The sequence below is a fragment of the Meleagris gallopavo genome, chromosome 1 (genome assembly GCF_905368555.1).
Source record: "Meleagris gallopavo chromosome 1, MGAL_WU_HG_1.1, whole genome shotgun sequence".
NCBI lineage: Eukaryota > Metazoa > Chordata > Aves > Galliformes > Phasianidae > Meleagris > Meleagris gallopavo.
The window spans coordinates 67,771,809-67,792,311 of record NC_139404.1 but is presented as its reverse complement, the minus strand read 5'-3'; the positions used below and the strand labels follow the sequence as shown (position 1 = coordinate 67,792,311).

Here is a 20,503-nt window from a genome sequence, read left to right as displayed (position 1 = left end):
CTCCTTTACAGGGGAAGAATTACAGAATGCCTGAAGTCAAACTTTTTTTTTTTCATTCATTTTTTTAGACACAAATATTGAAGTGACTAGGTTTACACTGAGTGTACAATAGACTGGATCAGGCAGGAGCCAGTTTAAAATGTGTTCTATTCCTATGTTCCTATGCAGACTATGCCTGGAGTCGTAAGAAGCTGTCAGCAGGCAATTAATGCATGTTAGGGATCTGTTTTAATGTATGAGGATATTCTCCAGAGGAATTTCCTTAGGTATTCAAAGAATTTGCCTACAAAGCTTTTGTGATCACTTCTAGCCACATGCTGTAATACATAGGCTTTGTGCAGTGTCCATCAAATGTACTGTTTTTTCTATAGTCTTGAAACTCTCCTTTTCATTAGTGGAATATGTTACACATCAGGTTTTTTTTGTTGTTGTTATCAGCTTTTGTTCTCTTGGTAAGCAAATATGGTAGGCTTCCAAAGAGGAGGAATAACTTTACCCATATTTTATGAGAGGTTTTATAATCGTATAACTGCAGGGAACATGACCATTTAGCATGTCTAGTTTTCTGCCATGGCTGAGACTAAATAGCTACAGTAAATGTAGACCAGGCAGTGTTGTCAAAATGTGTTAGTATACATGCTATCTTCCTTGCATTTGTAAAGACTCTTTCTGTTATAATCCTGTTGTGCATATGATTGCCAAAAGTGATAATACTTTTAATAAACCTCCAAGGTCACTGGTTTAAAATTTTGCAAAATATCTCCATAAGTCAGGTATTTGTTCATAGCTTTCTTTTATTATCTGATATACTCACAAACTAGAGATCCCAGAATCACAGAATTGTAGGGTTTCGAAGGGACTTCTGGAGTTCAAATCTAACCCTTCTGCTAAAGCAGGTTCTCTACAGTAAGTTGCATAGGAAAGGTCCAGGCAGATCCTGAAAGTCTCCAGAGAAGGAGGCTACAACCTCTCTGGGCAGCCTGTTCCAGTGCTCTGTCGTCCTTACAGTAAAGAAATTCTTCCTCGTGGTTGTTTGGAACTTCTGATGTTCAAGTTTTTTGCCTGTTGCCCTTTGTTCTGTCACTGCACACCACAGAAAAGAGCCTGACCCACCCACTTGACTCCTGCACTTCAGATATTTACGAACAGTGAGGAGATCACCTTACATTTTTCCTGAGGGCTCCTGGGATGGCTAAGAGTCCCAGGTCTCAGCCATTCCTCGTACAGGAGATAATGCAGGCCCCTGAGTCATCTTTGTGCCCTTCTACTGGACTCTCTTTAGGGGATACTCAGTATTTTTTGAACTGAAGAGCCCAGAACTGGACACAGTACAGTAGATGTAGGTTCACCAGGGCAGAGCGGAGTAGGAGAATCACCCCCCTCAATCTGCTGGCCATGTTCTTTTAAATCCACTCCTGAGTGCCATTGGCCTTGGTCACAAGAGCACACTGCTGGCTCACAGCCAACTTGTTGTCCACAAGGACCTCTGAATCCTTCTTCACAGGTGAAGTTTTAACCTTTTATAGATAAGAGAGCAATTATAGAAGATGTATTATGATGCTTGTTCCATTTCTACAATATATACTGTCTAGGCTAGTTTTTGCTCTCCTAAATATACTAAGACTTCTGTAATACTTTGTGTATTTATAACCATTAGAGATGGGTTAATATAATCCCATGTATCTATGGAAATAATTTGACTCAAGGAAGTTGTCTGTGCAAAAATAATTCAGGTGATGTGGCCTTTTATTTGCCTGGTAAACTTTTTGCTGAGGTGGATGTTCATTTGCTCATGTATAGCATCTTGAAGTCTGCAGACTAATGCCTAAGTATTTCCTGAGAATGCAGAAGATTAGAGGTGCACAATGAGGCTATTTTATAGTTCATAAATACCTGAATGGATATTCAGTGTTAGCTCTTGCTATTCAAGTTAGGAAACAAGTTCTTGATTAACTTTTTTTACACCTACAATTCTGCACCAACTTCCAACAGTGTAAAGGTAGGTGTTAAAAGAAAGATGAGGAAAGAAGAGATGTGATAGAGTTCATATATATATATATATATATATATATATATATATATATATATAAAAGGTTCTTTTAAATTCTCCCGCATCACAACCTAGTAGTGTAATACTGGAAAGCAGCAAGAATTACTTAAGAGAATTCTTAACTATGTCATTTTGTAATATGTTCTTATCTTTCACCAGCTCTTAAGATAAGTATATATTGATAGTAAGCCTAATGAAATATTTATTTCATTTGTGCTGACCTTTTGTTGTGGTAGGAGCAACAGGATTATTCTGTTTGCTTAGAGGTAGTAGTACTATCCACAACTATCTTTGACTGTTCATATCATAGAATCACCAAGGTTGAAAGAGACCTTTAAGATCATCCATTTCAGCTGTCCATTTGTCACCAGTATTGCCCATTAAACCACATCTCTCAGTACAGTGTCTAAACATTTCTTGAACACCTCCAGTGGCAGTGACTCCACTACCTCCCTGGGCAGCCTGTTCCAGTGTCTTCTCAGAGAAGTATTTCCTAATGTCCAACCTGAATCTCCCCTGGCACAACTTGAGGCCATTCCCTCTAGTCCTATCTCTAGTTACATGGAAGAAAAGACTGTCTCCCACCTCACTACAATCTCCCTTCAAGTAGTTATAGACAGCGATAAGGTTACCCCTGAGTCTTCTCTTCTCCAGACTGAACAGTCCCAGCTCCCTCAGCTCCTCCTTGTAAACCTTGTGCTCCAGATCCCTCACCATCTATCTTTAGCTATACGTGAGCCTTTGACCTTCTAGTAAAATAACATCATATATAAGTTAAAAAATGGCATTCTTTAGTTTGTTTAAAATGCTGTTTGCCTTTTTGAAATGCTGTTAGTGTAATGTTTTTGTTTCAAAGTGGCTCCTTTCTCACTGCTCTTCTAAAATTGTGAGGTCTTTCTTCCCATATGCAAATTAGTAAATGGCATTAGTATAAAAAGTGTGAAGAGCAGAGATTAGAGACTTTCTGCTGGGAGCTGGTGTGGGCAAGGGGAACAGGAGTGAACATGTAAATAGATAACTGTCATGTTAGCTTTCTATTGTTGTCACTTAGAAGTTCATAGATTTTTTTTAAGAGTGCTGCTTTTCTTTGCAGGGGATGAGCTAACTAAAATGGAGAATGAAGATGAGCAGGGTTGGTGCAAAGGACGTCTGGACAACGGACAAGTTGGTTTATACCCAGCAAACTATGTAGAACCAATCCAGTGACAAAGGACAAAGTTGATACAGAAGTGTTACAAAAGCTCTGCAGACCTGTACAGTATATATTTAAACCAAGAGGAAGTTGAATGATGTATAGAGTGTATATATTTTCATGAAAAGGAGAGAAAGCTCAATACTGAAATTGCAGTGATTTAAAGACAGAACATAGAACTAATTTCATGTGGTTTTCACAGCTTGTGCACAATGCAAATGAAAGGGGTTAGGTGGAAAAAATAGTGATAGGAAAAATACTTTTTAAGCTTTTTTCTTTCCACATGGTCTGTTATTGTGACTCTTAAACATTTTTGTGTTTTCTATGCTTGTGCCTCATCCTACCCGAGGTATGTGGCTTATGCTGAGTTATGTTTAATCGGTTATTTTAAGTGACCTTCAGTAACTTGCAACTTGAATTTTTAAGATTATTCTAGTTAATTTTCTATTTGTTCTTAGCAATGTCTGAAAGATGCAGTATTTTTTTATTTAAATGCTATGTAGGTAAGCATCTTTTTGTATGCTTGGTCATATAATACTTAAATTATGACATAGATTTAGTCAGCAGTTGACTGAATGAAAACTCTTTCCATGGTGTAGTAATCTTTCAATGTTGTCAGCATGGCTCGAAGTTGTAAAACAGATATTATGTGTAATAGCTATCTGTTACAGAAGATTATTTGTAACAGAGATATCTGCAAGTGTCATGGATTGGGATTCTGTTATGAATGTTGTTTATATGGTTTCGCACTTAAATGAGTTTTCCTTGTAGATCTTAAGTAGCTCTCTATAAACAAAGAGATAAATCATCCATAAGCCCCAGAATACTATCTGTTTCCAGCACATGTGTGCAGGAAAAAAAATCCTTCTAACTGCTAATGATTTTTTTTGTGATTTGAAATGTTAAATCTGTGAAGACTGATTTTTTTTTTTGAACAAAGATTGTAAAATAGACTAAAAATGCTTTTTATTAAGACGCTATCTGTTGTGTATATGTACATACAATTTGATATTCCAAAATATAAAGAGCATGGCTATTAGTTATCAAACCTTTTGATGTGGATAAGATTTAGACTTACAAGAGTTTAAATTATAGGTATATTTAAATCTGCTTTCTTGCCATATTCATTACTGTACTATAGACAAAATATTCTGTGATTAGGTTTTCAGAAGTACAGGAAACACACTAACATACTCAAAATCTGTAATGTGGATAAATTTGTGGGTCAACATATAAACTAGCCTTAGTCCTTACATGGATTATTGTAGCAGAACACTGTAAAAACTACATTTGTTTGCAATTACAACTCGGTCATCTGTAACAGTGCCAAATAGTTTGCATTTGTGACATTTAAAACTGGGTTGTAAATTACAACAGATTTGTGTTTAAAAAAAAAAAAAATCAAGTATCAGGTGAGTAGATATGCTACTTTAGGAATCTACACTGTAATGAAGCTAACAAATCTATTTTGAGGTAATTATTAAACACTGTTGGTAGTTTTGGATTTTATCGTTTGCTTTTCAAATGTATAGATATATTTAGTCATAATGTTCAATGCATTAAAATGTGCAAGCTCTGAAAGTGGATATATGTCTGTCAAGAAAAACATAATTATTCACAAAATGGTTACTAAATCTGTCAGGAATTACTGCCTTGGGTCTCTATATTGTAATATATTTTAGAAAACAATAAAATCTGTTAATCTCTTAAATACACAGAATGCACTTCATCTTGCAACGTATATAAAATACTGTTATAAAGCAAATATACACTTGATTGCAATTCAAGATGACAAAATCTGTATTATCTGAAAGTCATAGAGATGGGCATGCTGGCAGTTGCATTGTGCTGCTTAGGCATAGGCACAACAGCTCTTAGATGCTGCAGCAAAATGTTTGTGGAAGAAGAGGAGATTCATGTCTTCTGTGGGTATGCAAAATGTACTACGAGAGCACTTTCCATAGTATTGTCAAGTTTGATACAGATTGTATGAACTAAGCTTTTTTTTTTTTTTTTTTTTTTTTTTTTTTTTTTTGTAATATCTGAGTCACTTCTACCTTCTGTGAGAGAGGTCTTTTTTGGTGTTCTTTTTTGCTAACTGCTAGCAGCTGACATAGTCGTGTTTGTGACTGATCATGTCTCTCACATCAATATTTTTTTAATCTAAATAATCCAGTTCTTTATGCTGGGTGTCAAATTTAGTGAAGTAACCATAGAATCTAAGTGGAAACAACCACAGGAGATCTCTAGTTCAGTGGCTGATCTAAAGCACAGTCAACTCCGCATTCAAACTAGGTTGCTCAAGATTTTGGAGCTGGTCTGGAAAACTTCCAAAGGCTGATTTCTCACTTCTCTGTTCAAGCAGTTACAATGCTTAATTATCATTATAGTGGTGTTCTTTCTCCCCTGGCTTTACCTGCAGTTGGAACCCGTGTCTTGTTCTGCTGTGCTTGATGGAGCCTGGCGGGTGTCTTGGTAGCCTCCACATTGCTGCTGGAAGGCTGCTTCTGGGACCCCCAGAATCACTTCTTCTCCAGGCTGAACAAATTTTGATTCCTCAGCCTCTCCTCACAGAGCAAGTGTTCTATCCCCTCCTAATTTGGAAAGTGTTTTGGGGGAAAAATTGTAGGCTATTTTATTAGAAAATGTGTAAAGACAAGCAATTCCTTATGTATAGTCCAAAGCTATACTGAAATTCTTCTTAATTTGTTGCTTTGAGAAGTTGACACCAAAACTTTAGCACACTTTTTCCCTCAGACTGCTAATTTACTTGTATCTATAATTTTGTATTGTTGTCTACAAATTTGGTGTACATGTATAAGAGTGTAAAAGCAAAGATACACTCGCAATATAACCACGTTGTAACTCGTAATATCTTGGTATAACAATCCAACCCATTGCTATTATCTCTTGTTGAGATATCTGTGGAGTTGCCCTGACGTGCTAAAACTCTTTTTGCCATAGATGACTTGAATATTTTTGTTCTGTTGTCTTTCTACCAATTAAGCCTTTATTCATAACACTTGCAAAGAAGAAAATTAAAGCAGGCTTAAGAATTGGCGATAAGGAGAAACACTGAGTCTTCTAAGGGGAAACCACAGATGAAATGGTAGTGTGCTAATCTGATATGATCTTGGTGATTAAAAAAAAAAAAAAAAAAGCTATATATTATTGTAAAACAAAGGAGAAAAGGAAGAAAATGGAAGATGATGTAATGAAGGTTGGATGTCCAGCAGCAATACCTCCTGTTCTCCTAGAGTTGCATCTATTATTTTTAAAAATTAACTCTGAGGTTACATAATCATCTTATTAATCTTTCTCCCACCTTTCTGGTTTGGCAAAGTTGGTCATTTGCCTCAGAATATCATAGTCCTTGCTAACTGTGGGCACATTGAAAGAATCTACAGAGCCTGCTCCTGATCTGTGAGAATGAGTTATTCCTGATAATGTAGGGTACTTTTACCTACTGGTTTTGTTTGACTTATAATGCAAAGAGCAATTTCAGAGCATAAGAAAGGTCATGCAGTAATTACTGCAGTAGACAATCATTTGAGTGTGTTTGACATCTAACAGTTTACCTGCTGATGGTACGTATATATCGTTTTCAGCCTGCCTTACTTCCTATCGCCTGTTAGAAATACAGATTCCTATGTGATATGACATCAATCCTCTAGCACAAAGTTTCAAAAATACCAGAGAGGGTTCTTGAACCCTCCATTCAGAGAACACCTTTGTAGATCAGAAGTTTTGTTGAGCACTGTTCACGTTTCAGAGGTGTAACAACCTCTTCTCTGCAGAGAAGACTGACGGTAGTAGGTTGGATGAGATCTGTGCCAGTAGCACATTGTGGGTGCCTTGGGAAGAGCATAGAAATAGGACAGCATGCAACGACGCTTCAGCCACAATATTTCAAGCTGTCAGTGATCTGTTTCTTTTGTTCTGTGAAATAAGAAAAGCTTATTTTGAACATTCCGTTCATTGCTTTGTCAACAACTGTTGTTCATACAGAAGTAGATGAAGTAGGTCAGAGAAGCGATCCTGTAATTAGTTCCAGAAAGAAAACCAGTACTACTCTTTCTTGTAGTAGCTAATTGTGACCCCATTAGAGAAGTGCAAACTGTATTTTTATTTTGCATTTGACTCTGAAATTTACTTGCTGCTTTATTACCTAGTTAGTATTATACAAGATATTTCTACTGTTGTTTTTTTACTTCTGTAAATGTAAGTAGTTCAGTAAACCACTACCTTCCTATTTACTGTTCTCACAGATAAATACACAAATTACACGCATGAATCCTCTGGGCAGCACACTGGTAACCTCCCACTGTTATGGTGGGCAGTGACTAATTTATTAAATGATCATTTCCTTATTTCATGGCAATGTATCTAGGTTTTTATGAGGGACATTAGCAAGAATGTTTGAAAATCCAGGTTACCTTTACGTCAGCTAGGTCACCTCTCTGCATGACCCATGAAGCTTTAACTCAGTGAAGTAGCAACTGTATTAATTGTCAAGTAATTGTGTATTATGATATAGATATTTCTAGAAACCTGAAGCAGAAGATGCAGAAATTTGATTGCCCTGCCAAAGATTAAATGCTATCATGTGGCCAACAGAGGTAGGTTTTGCAGTGGGATGCTGCTTCTAAATGCGACTTTGCAAGTCTCTTGCATTCCTAATGCAAACAGGTTTACAGAAGCACAACTGAATATTGTCTATGCAGTGGACTTATCTGAAAATTATATTATTGTAACTTTTTGGCTTTGTACTGGACAATGCTGTTGAGATGGACTACTTTCAAGATTAGAAAGCTCCAAGAAACCTCACCTATGTGACAAAGTGGTTATGCTTCTTGATGTTATCAGTACAAACAATACATTATTACTAAATAAAAGTATATCATTGATATGTAGAACTGGTTTCAGCTGGTTTTTAATGTAGTTTAACACTGCTAAACTTCATTTCCATATTGTGGGAGTAGACACTTAAATGCTTGATCTTTCTGCACCAAGGAGAAGATTTTCTGGATGGATTACGAGTCTGCAATGATATGTGTCTGGGACCATGTTGTGTCATTGAGGATATCATTTGCAAGAGAGAGGCTGGCCTTGAATTTCTAGAGCTGCAGCTGCCAAGAAGCGACGTATTATTGTTATGCACAACGCAGATGTGAGCAGTAACAAATTTTGCTCAGTGTGACCAAGTTTCCCAAAGGAAACCAAGCATGAGTAAAGACAATGAGGCTGTTTCCAAAATACCTTGAACAAATTGGCATTCTTTCTCAAGGAGAAAGCAAATGGCAGTTCAGCTTACTGTGGATAATGGGTCCAGACTTGACAGTTTTTTGTTGCTGTGCTCCCTTTTGACTGGTATAGTCTTAATATTCTTTGTAGTAGCTCATATAGTGCTCTGTTTTGGATTTGTGATGAAAAATAGTGTTGATAACACACTAATGTTGTAGTCGATACTGAGCAGTGCTCTTCTGCTCTGCCAGTGAGTAGGCTGGAGTGTGCAAGCAGCTGAGAGGGGGCACAGCCAGAACTGCTGACCCAGAGTGACCAAGAGGGATATCCCCCACCACACAGCATCACACAATTAAAGCTGAGGGGAAGTTCATCAGGGTTGCTGCATCAGCTTGTAGTGATATAGTTTTGTATCACTTTTTTTCTTCATTTCTTTTGCTTTTCCCTACACCCCTTCTCCCCCCTTTTTTTTTCCCTCTTGTTATACTGTCTGTCTTAACCCGTGAGTTTTCTGACTTTTGCCCTTCTAATTCTTTCCCCCTCCTGCTGGGAGTGCAGAGTGAGTGAGCATCAGTGTTGTGCTAGCAGCCAGCAGGGTTAAGCCACAAGTCAAGATGAAAATCTGCTGAGGGCTGAGGACATGAGTGGAGTCAGCTTTGCTCGTAGTGTTGCTCTACTACTGGCTCTGCCTAAGGACCTGTAAGCATCTAACTCCAAAGTAGAGGACACCAGCACTCAGTCTACAGGCACCTGCAGGCACCCTTGAAGGGTAGAGTTTTTAAAGATATTTTTATTTATTAAATTTGCAAAAACCGGCAGTGAATTACAGGCACTGCCTGTTCCCCAGTAGATGTGGATAGCTCAGCCCTTTCTTCTGTGTCCATTTGTTGTATCACCTGTTCCCAAGTCTAGAGTTTGCTTTTAATAATGCCTCAGGTCACGTTTACATCCCTCAAGTTCCTTTGTATGTGCTAAATGCTTTTCTTGCATCTTGTGTAGAGCTCACCTGCTGGCAATCAGCTGAGCTTGCAGGCTGCAACAGGTGTGTCTAGTTTGCACACCCACTTATCTGAATGGCAAAGTATGGCTTTGGGATAGAGTCACTGTGTGAGACAGAGACAGCACAGAGTGTTAGTGAATACAGTCAAAGATGGAGTCTTGTTCAGTGTGTGCAAAGTGGTTCTGAATAACTAGCAGGTTTTTGACATTCTGACACTAGGGCAGAGATGAACCATTTCCTGAAATAAGAGTCAGTTCTGAAATAACCAACAGCCCACCTTGTTATTGCCTGTGCACTCCGGTTTAGCAGGGCTGCTGTATTGGCAGGATCTAGCTGCCTTTAAGCAGCATTGCTTGGGGAAGTGGTAGTGTAGCTGAGGAAAGTGTGGGACAGTAACAAGGACTGTCCTTTCCCGGGGCTGTGCCACATGGTTTAGTCTTCAGATTAACTTTGTTTTTCCAATGTTGATTTTTCCACTTAACTAGCAAGATAGTACCTCTCCTGCCTTTTTTTTTTTTTTTTTTTTTTTGTTAATCTTTCCTTTCTTTTGTTTTTCTTTCCCTTTCAGTACTTATGAAGCCGACGTAATAGACTTTCTTTCATGGAAATTTCTTGGCAACTCTTTCTCCCTGAGAGGCCAGCAGCTGTAGGCTGGCAAACCTCATGCAGCCCAATGGGGTTTGGCAAGCAAATCTGGTGAACATGAAGGCCAGGGCCTGAAGATAGATTTCCATGCAAGGCTTGGAGGTGGATTTTTTGGCCATAAATAACTTATTTATGGCCCTATTTTCAACAGGTTAGAGCAGCCACTCTGCAGAGGTCCCCTGAACCTATACTATTATAAAAGAACGTTAGGAAAATTTGTCCTACCCCCGTTTCATGTGCAGGTAGTGTGTAGTCCTTCCTCTACACGTGACAAGAGTGAAGGGAGGATAGGATACAGAGGCCTCAGGGGCCTCTGATGAACAACAGTACTGAGATGCCAAGATTTGTCCCTGGTTGCTTCCTTCAATGTGAGCGCCCAGAGGAAGTGACCGTTTCCTCACGTTTATTCTTGCTTGAAACCAACACGCCGTGTCCAGGAGTGGAATTCTGTTCACAGGTGTAACCACCTGTCCCACTTCTCTTTTTTCCAAACCAGCAATCGGAGCTGCTGTCGCTCTCCCACGTTTTATCTCCTCACGCAGCCGAAGACCGGCCCTACCCGCCGTTCAGCCCGCCCGTCTCTGACGCGGCGCTGTCGCGTGTCCCCATAGCAACCGGCGCCCCCTCGCGCCACGCCGGCGGCTGCAAGCCGCGCCCCGCCGGGAGGCCCTGCGCGCGCGCCCGCTGCGTGGCCGCCCGGCAGGGGAGGCGGGGCGTTCGGCGGCGGCTCGGCCCGGACAGCGAAGCGGGCGGCGGCGGCTTCGCTTGGCGACCCTCGCGCCTCTCCCCCGCCTGCCGCCATGTGCGAGCCCAGCAAGCAGGACATCGGCGCCATCTTCAAGCGGCTCCGCTCCGTGCCCACCAACAAGGTGAGGGCGCCGGGACTCGGCGCGGTAGGGGCCGCGCTCCGCCGCTGTGACACGTCGCACTGGCGGGGGGCGGGGCGGGGCGCATGTCTCGGCGGGACTGGGCCGGACGGGGCGGCTGTCCGGATACATGGCACGGCTGTGGCCGGGCTGCACGGTGGGGACCCGGCGCTTTCGGTGACTGGAGCGGCCGAGGGGCAGCAGCGCGCCCCGAGATAGCGAAGGCACGGCGGGTGTTTCTCCATCAAACAGACACGGTCGCTTCCTTGGTGACAAACGTGGGTGTTGCCCTTAGTTCAGCCAGTGAGGACTTGACCTGCGGTGTAGTGGCCGTGGTATTGCGTGGTACGTGCGGCCGTGAGAGTGTCGGGGCCGGCCGGGCTCTTGTGCAGGGTCCAGGCAGTAGGGCTTTGCCTGCTTCCGCGGAGACGGAGACTAAAAAAAAGAGACAGTCGGCAGTTGTATTAGTTTCTAAAGCGAGGAAAGATCCCCGTCCTTCAGGTCCCCCCGTCCGCTTTCTTAGTTCCAGCTCCTGAGCCGCTTTCCTAGTTGCAGTTCCTGAGCTCCGTGCCCAAGAGATGGAGCGGTGTTGCAACGCTCCCATCACGCTGTTGCTGCGCTGGAGCCACGCAGGCCCGCTGCTGCCTGTTGCCAGCAGGGCGCACGGCTCCGTGCGGAGCCCGCTGCCCTCTGCCGAGCCTGGGCTGTGGTGCCCGGGGCCGCTCAGGCATGTCGGGCTCACCTGGCTGTCCTGCTGTGATACCACGAAGGGATTCAGAACAGTGCTGGCAGAGCTGGGTTTGCTTGAAAACTCTCATTTGTGTGCAGTCGGATGACAATAACTTCGTGATAGAGCCCTGTAAAGGTAGGAAGGAAAGACGATGAGGAGCTTCAGCAGCACACATCTCGCAGCTTTCCCGTGCCCAGGTGTAAAGAGCTTTCTTCAGCAAAAGGTGCTGTGGCCACCGGATCACCTCATAGAATCAGAATGGCCTGGGTTGAAAAGGAACACAGCGATCATCTAGTTTCAACCCCCCTGCTATGTGCAGGTTTGCCAACCACCAGACCAGGCTGCCCAGAGCCACACCTCCTTGTGTTTGACTGCATGCTGCTTTGATCTTCTTTTGTTCTGTTCTTAGTCTGTCCCTTTTGTAGGGCTTTCCTACAGCACCTGAGAAAGAAGTGCTTTGGAATATTGGAAACGTTTCCTCTTAAAAGTTTAGTAGTGTGCTTCAGCTGTGTTGTGTTTGTGCGAGTTTGGGAAGCGCAGGTGCTTTCCATGCAGCTGTGGGGCCCTGACTGCCTGCTGTGGGTAGGTGTGTGTGTGTGTGCACTGCTGGGTGCTCTGCGAGACTTCCAAGCACATGCTGGCCTGGGCAAAATGATCCTCATTTAAAAACATGTGCAGTTTTAGTTTAAATATTATAGCATGTTTTGATTGGAATTTGAATAGTGATCTTGAAATTAACCTACCTGTAGCTTGGTCTCTGGTTTCTTTTATTTTGTATGGCATGAGAAATAGCTTTTCAGAATTGTTGTTTTGTTTTTATGCACTACATAATACAGAGTTAGCTGACAGCATTTACCAAACATGGTACAATTCTCACATAGGGTGTATTTTGAACATACTAAATTATTTTCAGTCACAAAGCTGCACAGTCTGAGTCATAGAATCATAGAATCACTCAGGTTGGAAAAGACCTTCAAGATCATTGAGTCTAACCACAACCTAACCATACTACTCTAACTCTAACAACCCTCCGGTTGATTGGTATGGTTGGTTTAGATGTATGCAGAGCTTGCCTTGTTGGAGGACTTGTCCTGGTGCTGTTGTATACAGACTCTAGTTCTTCCACAAGTCTATCTCCCTGCAGTAGATGCCTTTTTGTTCCCTTTTCTGGCTCTTTCCCTTCCCCTAGTGATAATAACATCCATGGCACCAGTTAGAGGCCCAACTCAAGAATGTGAACTGGCTGCAAACCAAGTAGGTGCATTGTGGTGGTGGTTTCTTAGTTTTTCAGTTTTGTTATTACAGTGTGTGTTGTGTTTTGTGTATGTGGTTGTCCCTTATGTCATTATTAAGACTCTCACACTCCCCAAATGGCAGCCTGGTGCTGTTCTGTTGGCAAATGTTCCTGCTTCCTACCTTACCTCAACATTGCTGGTGATGTGGCTGTGAGTTGGACCTACCTTTGCTCTGAGCCAGTTTGTAGTGTTGGTTTCCAGTCATATCAACAAGCGCAATTATTATTACTGATGCAAGAAAAGGGAGCACATCTGAATGCTGCAGTGGGTGAGTAAGAGCAGCTGTGGCACGCAGCTCACCTTTGCCCAATGACAAACTCCTCCTGCACAGCTCAGCGCTGGGGCCTTGCACATGCCTTCATAGCCCTGGCCTTAGGCTGGGTGCTGAGCTAGCCCTCCTGGAGTGCCAAACCTAGCATTTCTGTAGGCTCTGTGTCTGTATGTTTCCTTGTCCAATGGCAGTGGGCACTGTGAATTTGTTCACCACCATAGGTAAGGAGTTTGCTAACTTCCACCTCTGTGCGAGGTGGATGCTGTACAATATAATGACTTCTTGCTATGGGTTATCCCTAAATCTGTGTTTGTTTTGGTACAAACATTCTAGTTATGGCTTTTGCCTTAAGTGATTGTTACTGAATCTGGACTGTCCCAAAGTGGCTGAAAACAAAATAGGCAAAAATATTACAAGTGTACTTAAAAAGCAAGAGATTATTGAAGTGTATCCTTCAACATGATTTTTTATAATGACTTTGAAACCTTAGTTGTACCTCAGTCAGTACAGGAAACACACTGTCTCTGGTTTTAAAACGGAGACAATTTCATAGTCTGGTTCTGAAATCTCTCACTTTATTTTCAGTTCTTCTTAGAATTTATGTGTTGGGAAGCACTTCAGAAATTGAGGTAGCTCAGCAACATGAGTGTGAGTTAAGTACACTCCTTCATCAGTTAGCTTACTGAAATGTAACTATCTGTTGCATAACGTGGTGGAACTGACAGTTCTTAAAGAAACTAGGTGTTATTCCTACTTGTATCGCAATCCTTAAAGATATGGCTTTATCTCTGTGAGTCATTTTCACCACTGTCTGGTACAGAGCTGATAGAAACCTGGGCCAGTGAAGACAGTGAGCTATACTGCTCTGTGACAGCTGCCTTCCACGGATATGCAATCAACTTTTTTCAGACGCTAAAATTAAGAAGAGCTTAGAATTGTACTGAAGAATCTTTAGGGATGTCACCAACAGAACTTTTCTAACCATTATTTTTTAACCACTTGCCAATGCTCAGGATTCTCTTTTCCCATTTCTGCTCTGGGGAATTTCTGCTCAGACCACTGCTCGGGGTCTGCTTTGCTCTCCTGAGATAGAAGCGGGACCGGGGCTGTTGTGCTAGCTTTGGTCTCCATCTGAAACCACTTCTAATTCAGTTATCTCCCTCCTTTTGCCCTGGGAAGGAATAGCTTGAAAACAACCTATTTAAAATGAAGGTGAAGCTAGCTTTTTTTTAAGGAACTCATTCTTCTCTTTTTTTTCCCCCAACTTCCTGTATATCATTCTTCCCCGTGTGCTTACTTCAGGGACTCTCTCCAGCTCCTCCTTTTGTCACTCATTTTCTATAGCTTTTCTCTCATTTCTTCTTTCTGCTTATGTCAGTGAATGACCCCATTTCCATGTGCAGTTGTGGGATACAAATACGCTTCCTGCATTCCTTCCTTTCCTGTAGTTTGGCAGGGTGTGTAAGAAAAATTCTCTATTTAGTCACATTAATGGAGTTCCTAGCAGGAACAGTTGTTTTTTTTTCTCTTCCTTCACCTTGGTTTTGAAGAATAAGGTTGCAGAATGAAAATCCATCAGTTTAGGTGAAACAGCTTGCCCCTATGGAGTTCATTTTTTAATAGATGCTGCTCAGGATGTCCAGTAAGTGGGTGCTTTTACTGTGGAATTAGTCCTTCGCAGCCTTTATAACTCCCACTGAAAAAGCATTGATCAACTAATTATTTCTATACGGGAAGAGGTGTATGCATGTAACATTAAGTAGGAATGACTGTGTAACTGTTTCTGTTTAAATTTGCATTCTTCCTTGCATTCGAAAATTGATTCATACCAGATAATTTGTTTTGTTCTCTCTTTCCTTGACCAAAGAGGCACAGACATCAGAATAACTAAGGTAGGACTTGAGGGCTGTGATCTGTACAGAAAGTACAAAGTATACGAGGTATAGAGGCAGCTATCTCTTGTAGCTTTGGCTGAGTGTTAGGAATCTAATGTGGGAAAGTCCTAGCTTTGGCTATGATGTAATTTTGGACACGTCAGCTATTTAACCAGTCTTCTTGTGGACAGCCAAATGGTTGGTTCAGCAGCACACAAGTAATACACAGTACAAATGGGAACATCTGGCAGAGTCTTAGGCTTAGTGATATGCTTTCTTCAAGCTCAGGCAGATTGTGCAGCTTCTCTTTATAAAATCAGGGTTATATGAAGTTGTGTTGACACATGCATCAAGGTTGAATTAAGTTCCGATCACTGCAAGGGTGTTAGAATGACCCATAATACAGCTACAAGAGGAGATTGTGCATAAGTCAAGTTAATGATCTTTGTTTTCTTTAAGGTATGTTTTGACTGTGGATCGAAAAACCCTAGCTGGGCAAGCATAACATATGGAGTCTTTCTTTGTATTGATTGTTCAGGGACGCACCGGTCACTTGGCGTGCACTTGAGTTTCATTCGGTAAGTGGTTGGTATCTTTCTACAACAACAATAGAAAGATTTATATTCCGGCTTCTAATGTTTTTTTTTTTTTCTTTGGATGCCTGATCAGAGAGAGAAGCCTATTCTTTTCTTCTTCAAATGCTTTTAATGTTTGTATTGGCTTTGTTTTATCTGATGGCTACTTGGGAACTAGGTAAATAGGTAGGGTTCAATAGCATGTATGCCATGCACCCTTTCCCATTACCTGCTTATTGTGTCAGTAGCACACCTTTGTTGACAGATTTGTTTCTGCACTGAAGATGATGAAAACAAAGAAGGGAGTAAGCATTTTCAAGTGCTTTATCATTTTCTCCAAATCAAGACTGAGGCAGATAGCACTTTATTATCTTCAGTAGCATGACAGTGTGTTGATCATAATGATAATCTGATGCCCTCACAAGCCAGTTAAGAGACCTGCATAGCCTTTTTTGGCTTGCTTTGCTTCCTGAAGTAGTTCATTACGTTGCCACAGTGATTGTACCAGGGACAGGAGGAGAGAGTTTTTATGTAAAGTGCTACCCCCTTTGGTGGCTCAGCCAGTGGTTGCTGTTTTACTAAGGTTCTCTGATCTCAGGTGAGTGCCCTCACCTGGGTTACATCTGGTAGGCACTTGAAATATTTGAAATGGAAGATGCTGTTTGAAGTATATGAGAGCAATGCATTTAAGAATGGATTGCATTTAAAAGCAAATGTTTTCCATCAGCTAAAACCAATATTCTTCCTCTGTTGCTTTGTCACTGTATATAAGAATGTTAAAAAAGGTCTTTCAGGAATCCATTCCTGATGATCATAGTACTATAATGATTAGAATTCTTCTAATAAAATTACAGAATCACAGAATTGCTCAGGTTGGAAAAGACTTTAAAGATCATCGAGTCCAACTACAACCTAACCGCACTATCCTAACTCTAACAACCCTCCACTAAATCATGTCCCTGAGTAAATAGTCACTGCCTCACACTTCCCCAAAATAATTTGTGTGAGAGACTCTTTACACAGAAAAAGGTAGATTTTAAATGGCTGTGGAGATAACATTAAACATGTTTTCCTCTCTTCAGGTCTACAGAACTGGATTCCAATTGGTCTTGGTTTCAACTGAGGTGCATGCAAGTTGGAGGAAATGCAAATGCTGTATGTATCCTGCGCATTGAAGCTTGTTAGGCTGGGAAACTATAGTTGATACATTGTCAATACATCTAATTTAACAGTGAAACATTGATAACTGCTGAAAGATGGCTTTCCATCTGCTTGTAAACCTAGTTAACAAGTGTTTTCCTGAGGCTGTATTTCCTTATAGGGCTTACAATGATGCCATGACAAAGACCAAGTCAATGTTGAAAGTCTCTCGTAAGTCAAGGTATGACTTTGGTACAGTTGAAATCAAGATAAGGCACATGACACTGTCAGAGAGGAAGTAGCAGTGTTTTTGTTTCAGCCAATTCATATTGGCTGTTACTTTTGGTTTCATTTCTCATGTACTTAGTAATAAGTTTATTTCACAGTACTTTTGTAAGTTAAAGTTATGCCAACTGCTGCATTTTTCTCAAAAAGACAGTTCTAGTTTTATTCTATTTCCATGCAGAGAACGGTGAATTGAGGATAATTATTATTTATCTTCCACTTCTGCATTTTCCAGTCTTTAAATTCTTTAAATTTGGTACTTGGCAAGTGACTTGTTTCTGGTGTGCAGATCTGAACAGCTGTGCAGCTTCCTCTGAAATAAAGTGATGTTTTCACCCTCCTTTTCTCTCTCTCTCCTTTCTTAAGTTTACTCTTTTTTTATACTGCAGTTATATGAATTTAATTGTCAAGTTTCTTTTATACCATCTGGTACATAAACACCATTGTTTTAACTAATCAGAAGAGGGATTTTTTTAGCCAAAGGTTTTAAGACAATTGGAAAGAAGAGACTGCAGAGTTTGAGAAAGAACTGCATTTAATTTCAGAAAGCATATTCCCAGAGGATTAACAGTAAACATCATTTAATTTTATGTGGTTTCTTTTTCATTCTGCTTGGATGTCACTGTTTCCTATAACCCATTATACCAAGAGGTCAAATATAAGCACACTCACCCCTTATATACCTCAAATTCATAATGATCTGTTTTGGATTTCCTGAGAAATGAAGATAAATGGCTGAAAATTTAAAGACTAGTTTAGTAAACTACCTGAACAGTTAAAAAGTAAAGGTGACATTTTCCCTTTAATTTAATTTAAAAACAGTTTCTTTTTTTGTTCCAGTTAAATTCTATTTTTACTAACTATTGCTTAGAAGTACTGCCAGATTAACATTTGCTATTTGTATTTTATAATTGCCTGATGACACTGAATCTTGGATAACAGCAGTTGTGAACTTCCTAACTATTTCCTACCTCTCTTGGAGGTTGCTAGGAAATGTGGTGTTGCAAGTTCCTTTTGTCTTCAGAATAAATATCTACAGTGATGGCAGTTGGGGCCTACAAAGAAAAGCTCTGGAAGTCAACTTCATAAGTGTAAATGTATTTATAAGTGGAAATACACAATCTTTGTGGCAGGGTGACATTTACAACTGTTTTTATTGTAGCTACAGAGGTTGGCTGGCTTAATTTTTTACATTGTGGTACTTGTGTACTGGTTTTACATTTGACACTATAACCTTCAGTTATCTGGATTTGCTGACCCTATCAGAAACTTGTTTACTGTGTTTTACTGTAATGGTCTGATATGTTCTTTTGTGCAAGAACATACGATGTGATTTGCTAGTTAGTTCTAGGTACTAAAATACCTAGCTTTTCCATGTTTTGGTCTTGCAAACAAAATTTGTATTTGTGTGTAAATAGGCACATAAAAAGAGTGTGTGTATCTATACGTACATACACAGAAATGTGGGGGGTTTGGGTTGTTTTTTTTTGTTGTTGTTGTTTTGTTTTTTAAGGAAAACCATTTCTTTATATTCGTTTTGATGCTATTGAATCATAGCATCATAGAATGACTTGGGTTGGAAGAAATGCTTATCTAGTTCCAGCCCCCTGCTGCAGGCAGGGCTGCCCCCCACCAGCTCAAGCTGCCCAGGGCCCCACCCTACCTGGTCCTGAATGCTTCCAGGGATGGGGCAGCACAGCTTCTCCAGGCAGCTGTGCCAGGGCCTCACTGCCCTCTAAGTAAAGAATTTCCTCCTAACATCTCACCTAAATTTCCCCCTTTAGTTTAAAGCCAGTATTGGCTTGTCCTGTCGCTGTCTGCCCATGTAAAAAGTCTGTTGAACATACATTGTTCTCCCTAGCATGAAGCCAAGCAATGCCTTTTAGAAAATCAGAAACATCTTTTGAAGCCCAGCTGTTGGCAGTCAGTTACCTCTTCCTTTCTTCAGTTGTTAGATTTGGAGGTAGGAATCATTCTATATGATTGGAATTATGTATAATTCTAGAACATCCCACTAATGTTTTTGGCTTTTGTTGTTTTATGTGTTCATATGTTGCCATAAATGGAGTTTTCTTCTTATTTTGGAGATTTATGTAGCCTTCATAGTTCAGAAGATTTAGAGGCAGGAGCAGAGTATTTTGCTGCATTGAGTGCCATTTGTTTTGAAATTTGTTTCTTACAGCATTTTATATGTTTTGCTTCGTAGTCTGCTTTTTTCCATCAACACGGATGCACAACAAATGACACCAATGCAAAGTATAACAGTCGAGCTGCTCAGCTTTACAAGGAGAAGATTAAATCTCTTGCAACACAAGCAACAAGAAAACATGGTACTGATGTAAGTAATATATGTCTTTTCTCATTTAGATTTCTGGAACGCTTCCTGTTCCTTAACCACTAGAGTCATTTAAAGTTTCTAATTTACAATGTGAAAGATAATTATTTTGGAGGTACTGCTACACACTGTTTAGAGGAGGCAAGAAGTGGAGTAAATAATTTGCAGAAGATATTGAGGGTAGAGCTCAACCTAATATTTCAGAAACACTTCTGGGTTACTCAAAACATTAATTGTACCATTTAGAGTAACTTACAAAAATTGTAGGTGGAAACATCAGGTATTCTTCAAAATGAAAACTACTTTGTTTCACAGATGTACTGCAAAATTGTATTTGTGCTGTTGCACAATAAATATGCCAGCTCTTCTCCATGAATTATGCATTGTGATTAGCTTTGCTTTTCTGGAACTGAATTATTACTTAGAAGTACAGCATAGTAAAAACATAGAAATGCTAATAGCTATCTATATATAAGATAGTTGTGATTTTTACAGTGTTTTGATTGGAATAGGTACATTTTTCTACAAAAATTATACTTGAAAAATTCACAAATTGTATGTCTTGAGTGTACTGTTCTGTTAAAAGTGCTGATTCTGAACTGAAAGCAGTTCAGGCATGCTGTCAAAGCCTTGACGTGAGATTGCTGACAGGAAGAAGTTGTTATTGAACTATGCAGCATATGAGTTTGCTGAGGTGTTAAGTAAGTTTGACACAACAGTTCTGTTTTGCGTACGCAGAATGAATGCTTTGATTGTTTAATTCAGCGTGTTCAAGTCCATGACTAATTCATTTGTAGTTGATCAGATGAGTGAGAATTAAAAAAAAAAAAAGAAAAAGGAAAAAAAAGAAATGAAACAAAGCACAATACAGTTTTCTTGCTTTTTTTCCTTCTAGTCTATATGTAACACAGCATGAAATTTAGTGAGTTAAAATAATTTTATGTTATGGATATTTTATTTAACACGGTTTACATCACTAATTTCAGAGAATTTTTTTACTT

General features: G+C 40.2%; 2 protein-coding genes across 8 annotated transcripts in view; both read left to right on the top strand.

Moving 5' to 3' along the window:
• The window catches only part of PACSIN2 (protein kinase C and casein kinase substrate in neurons 2), a 62,199-nt gene extending 54,041 nt beyond the window's left edge, over positions 1–8,158 (top strand). For all 7 annotated transcript variants that reach the window (XM_085232408.1, XM_085232398.1, XM_085232355.1 and 4 more), the window contains one exon: positions 3,144–8,158. In XM_085232408.1, the coding sequence (XP_085088534.1) occupies positions 3,144–3,256 (113 nt within the window). In that variant the 3' untranslated portion in view covers positions 3,257–8,158. The remainder of the gene's footprint in view (positions 1–3,143) is intronic.
• A 2,585-nt stretch (positions 8,159–10,743) lies between these two features.
• ARFGAP3 (ARF GTPase activating protein 3) overlaps positions 10,744–20,503 on the top strand; it is a 33,761-nt gene continuing 24,001 nt past the window's right edge. Inside the window, exons 1-4 of the mRNA XM_085232341.1 lie at positions 10,744–11,000; positions 15,627–15,745; positions 16,825–16,897; positions 19,374–19,505. Of these exons, the coding sequence (XP_085088467.1) occupies positions 10,932–11,000; positions 15,627–15,745; positions 16,825–16,897; positions 19,374–19,505 (393 nt within the window). The 5' untranslated portion in view covers positions 10,744–10,931. The remainder of the gene's footprint in view (positions 11,001–15,626; positions 15,746–16,824; positions 16,898–19,373; positions 19,506–20,503) is intronic.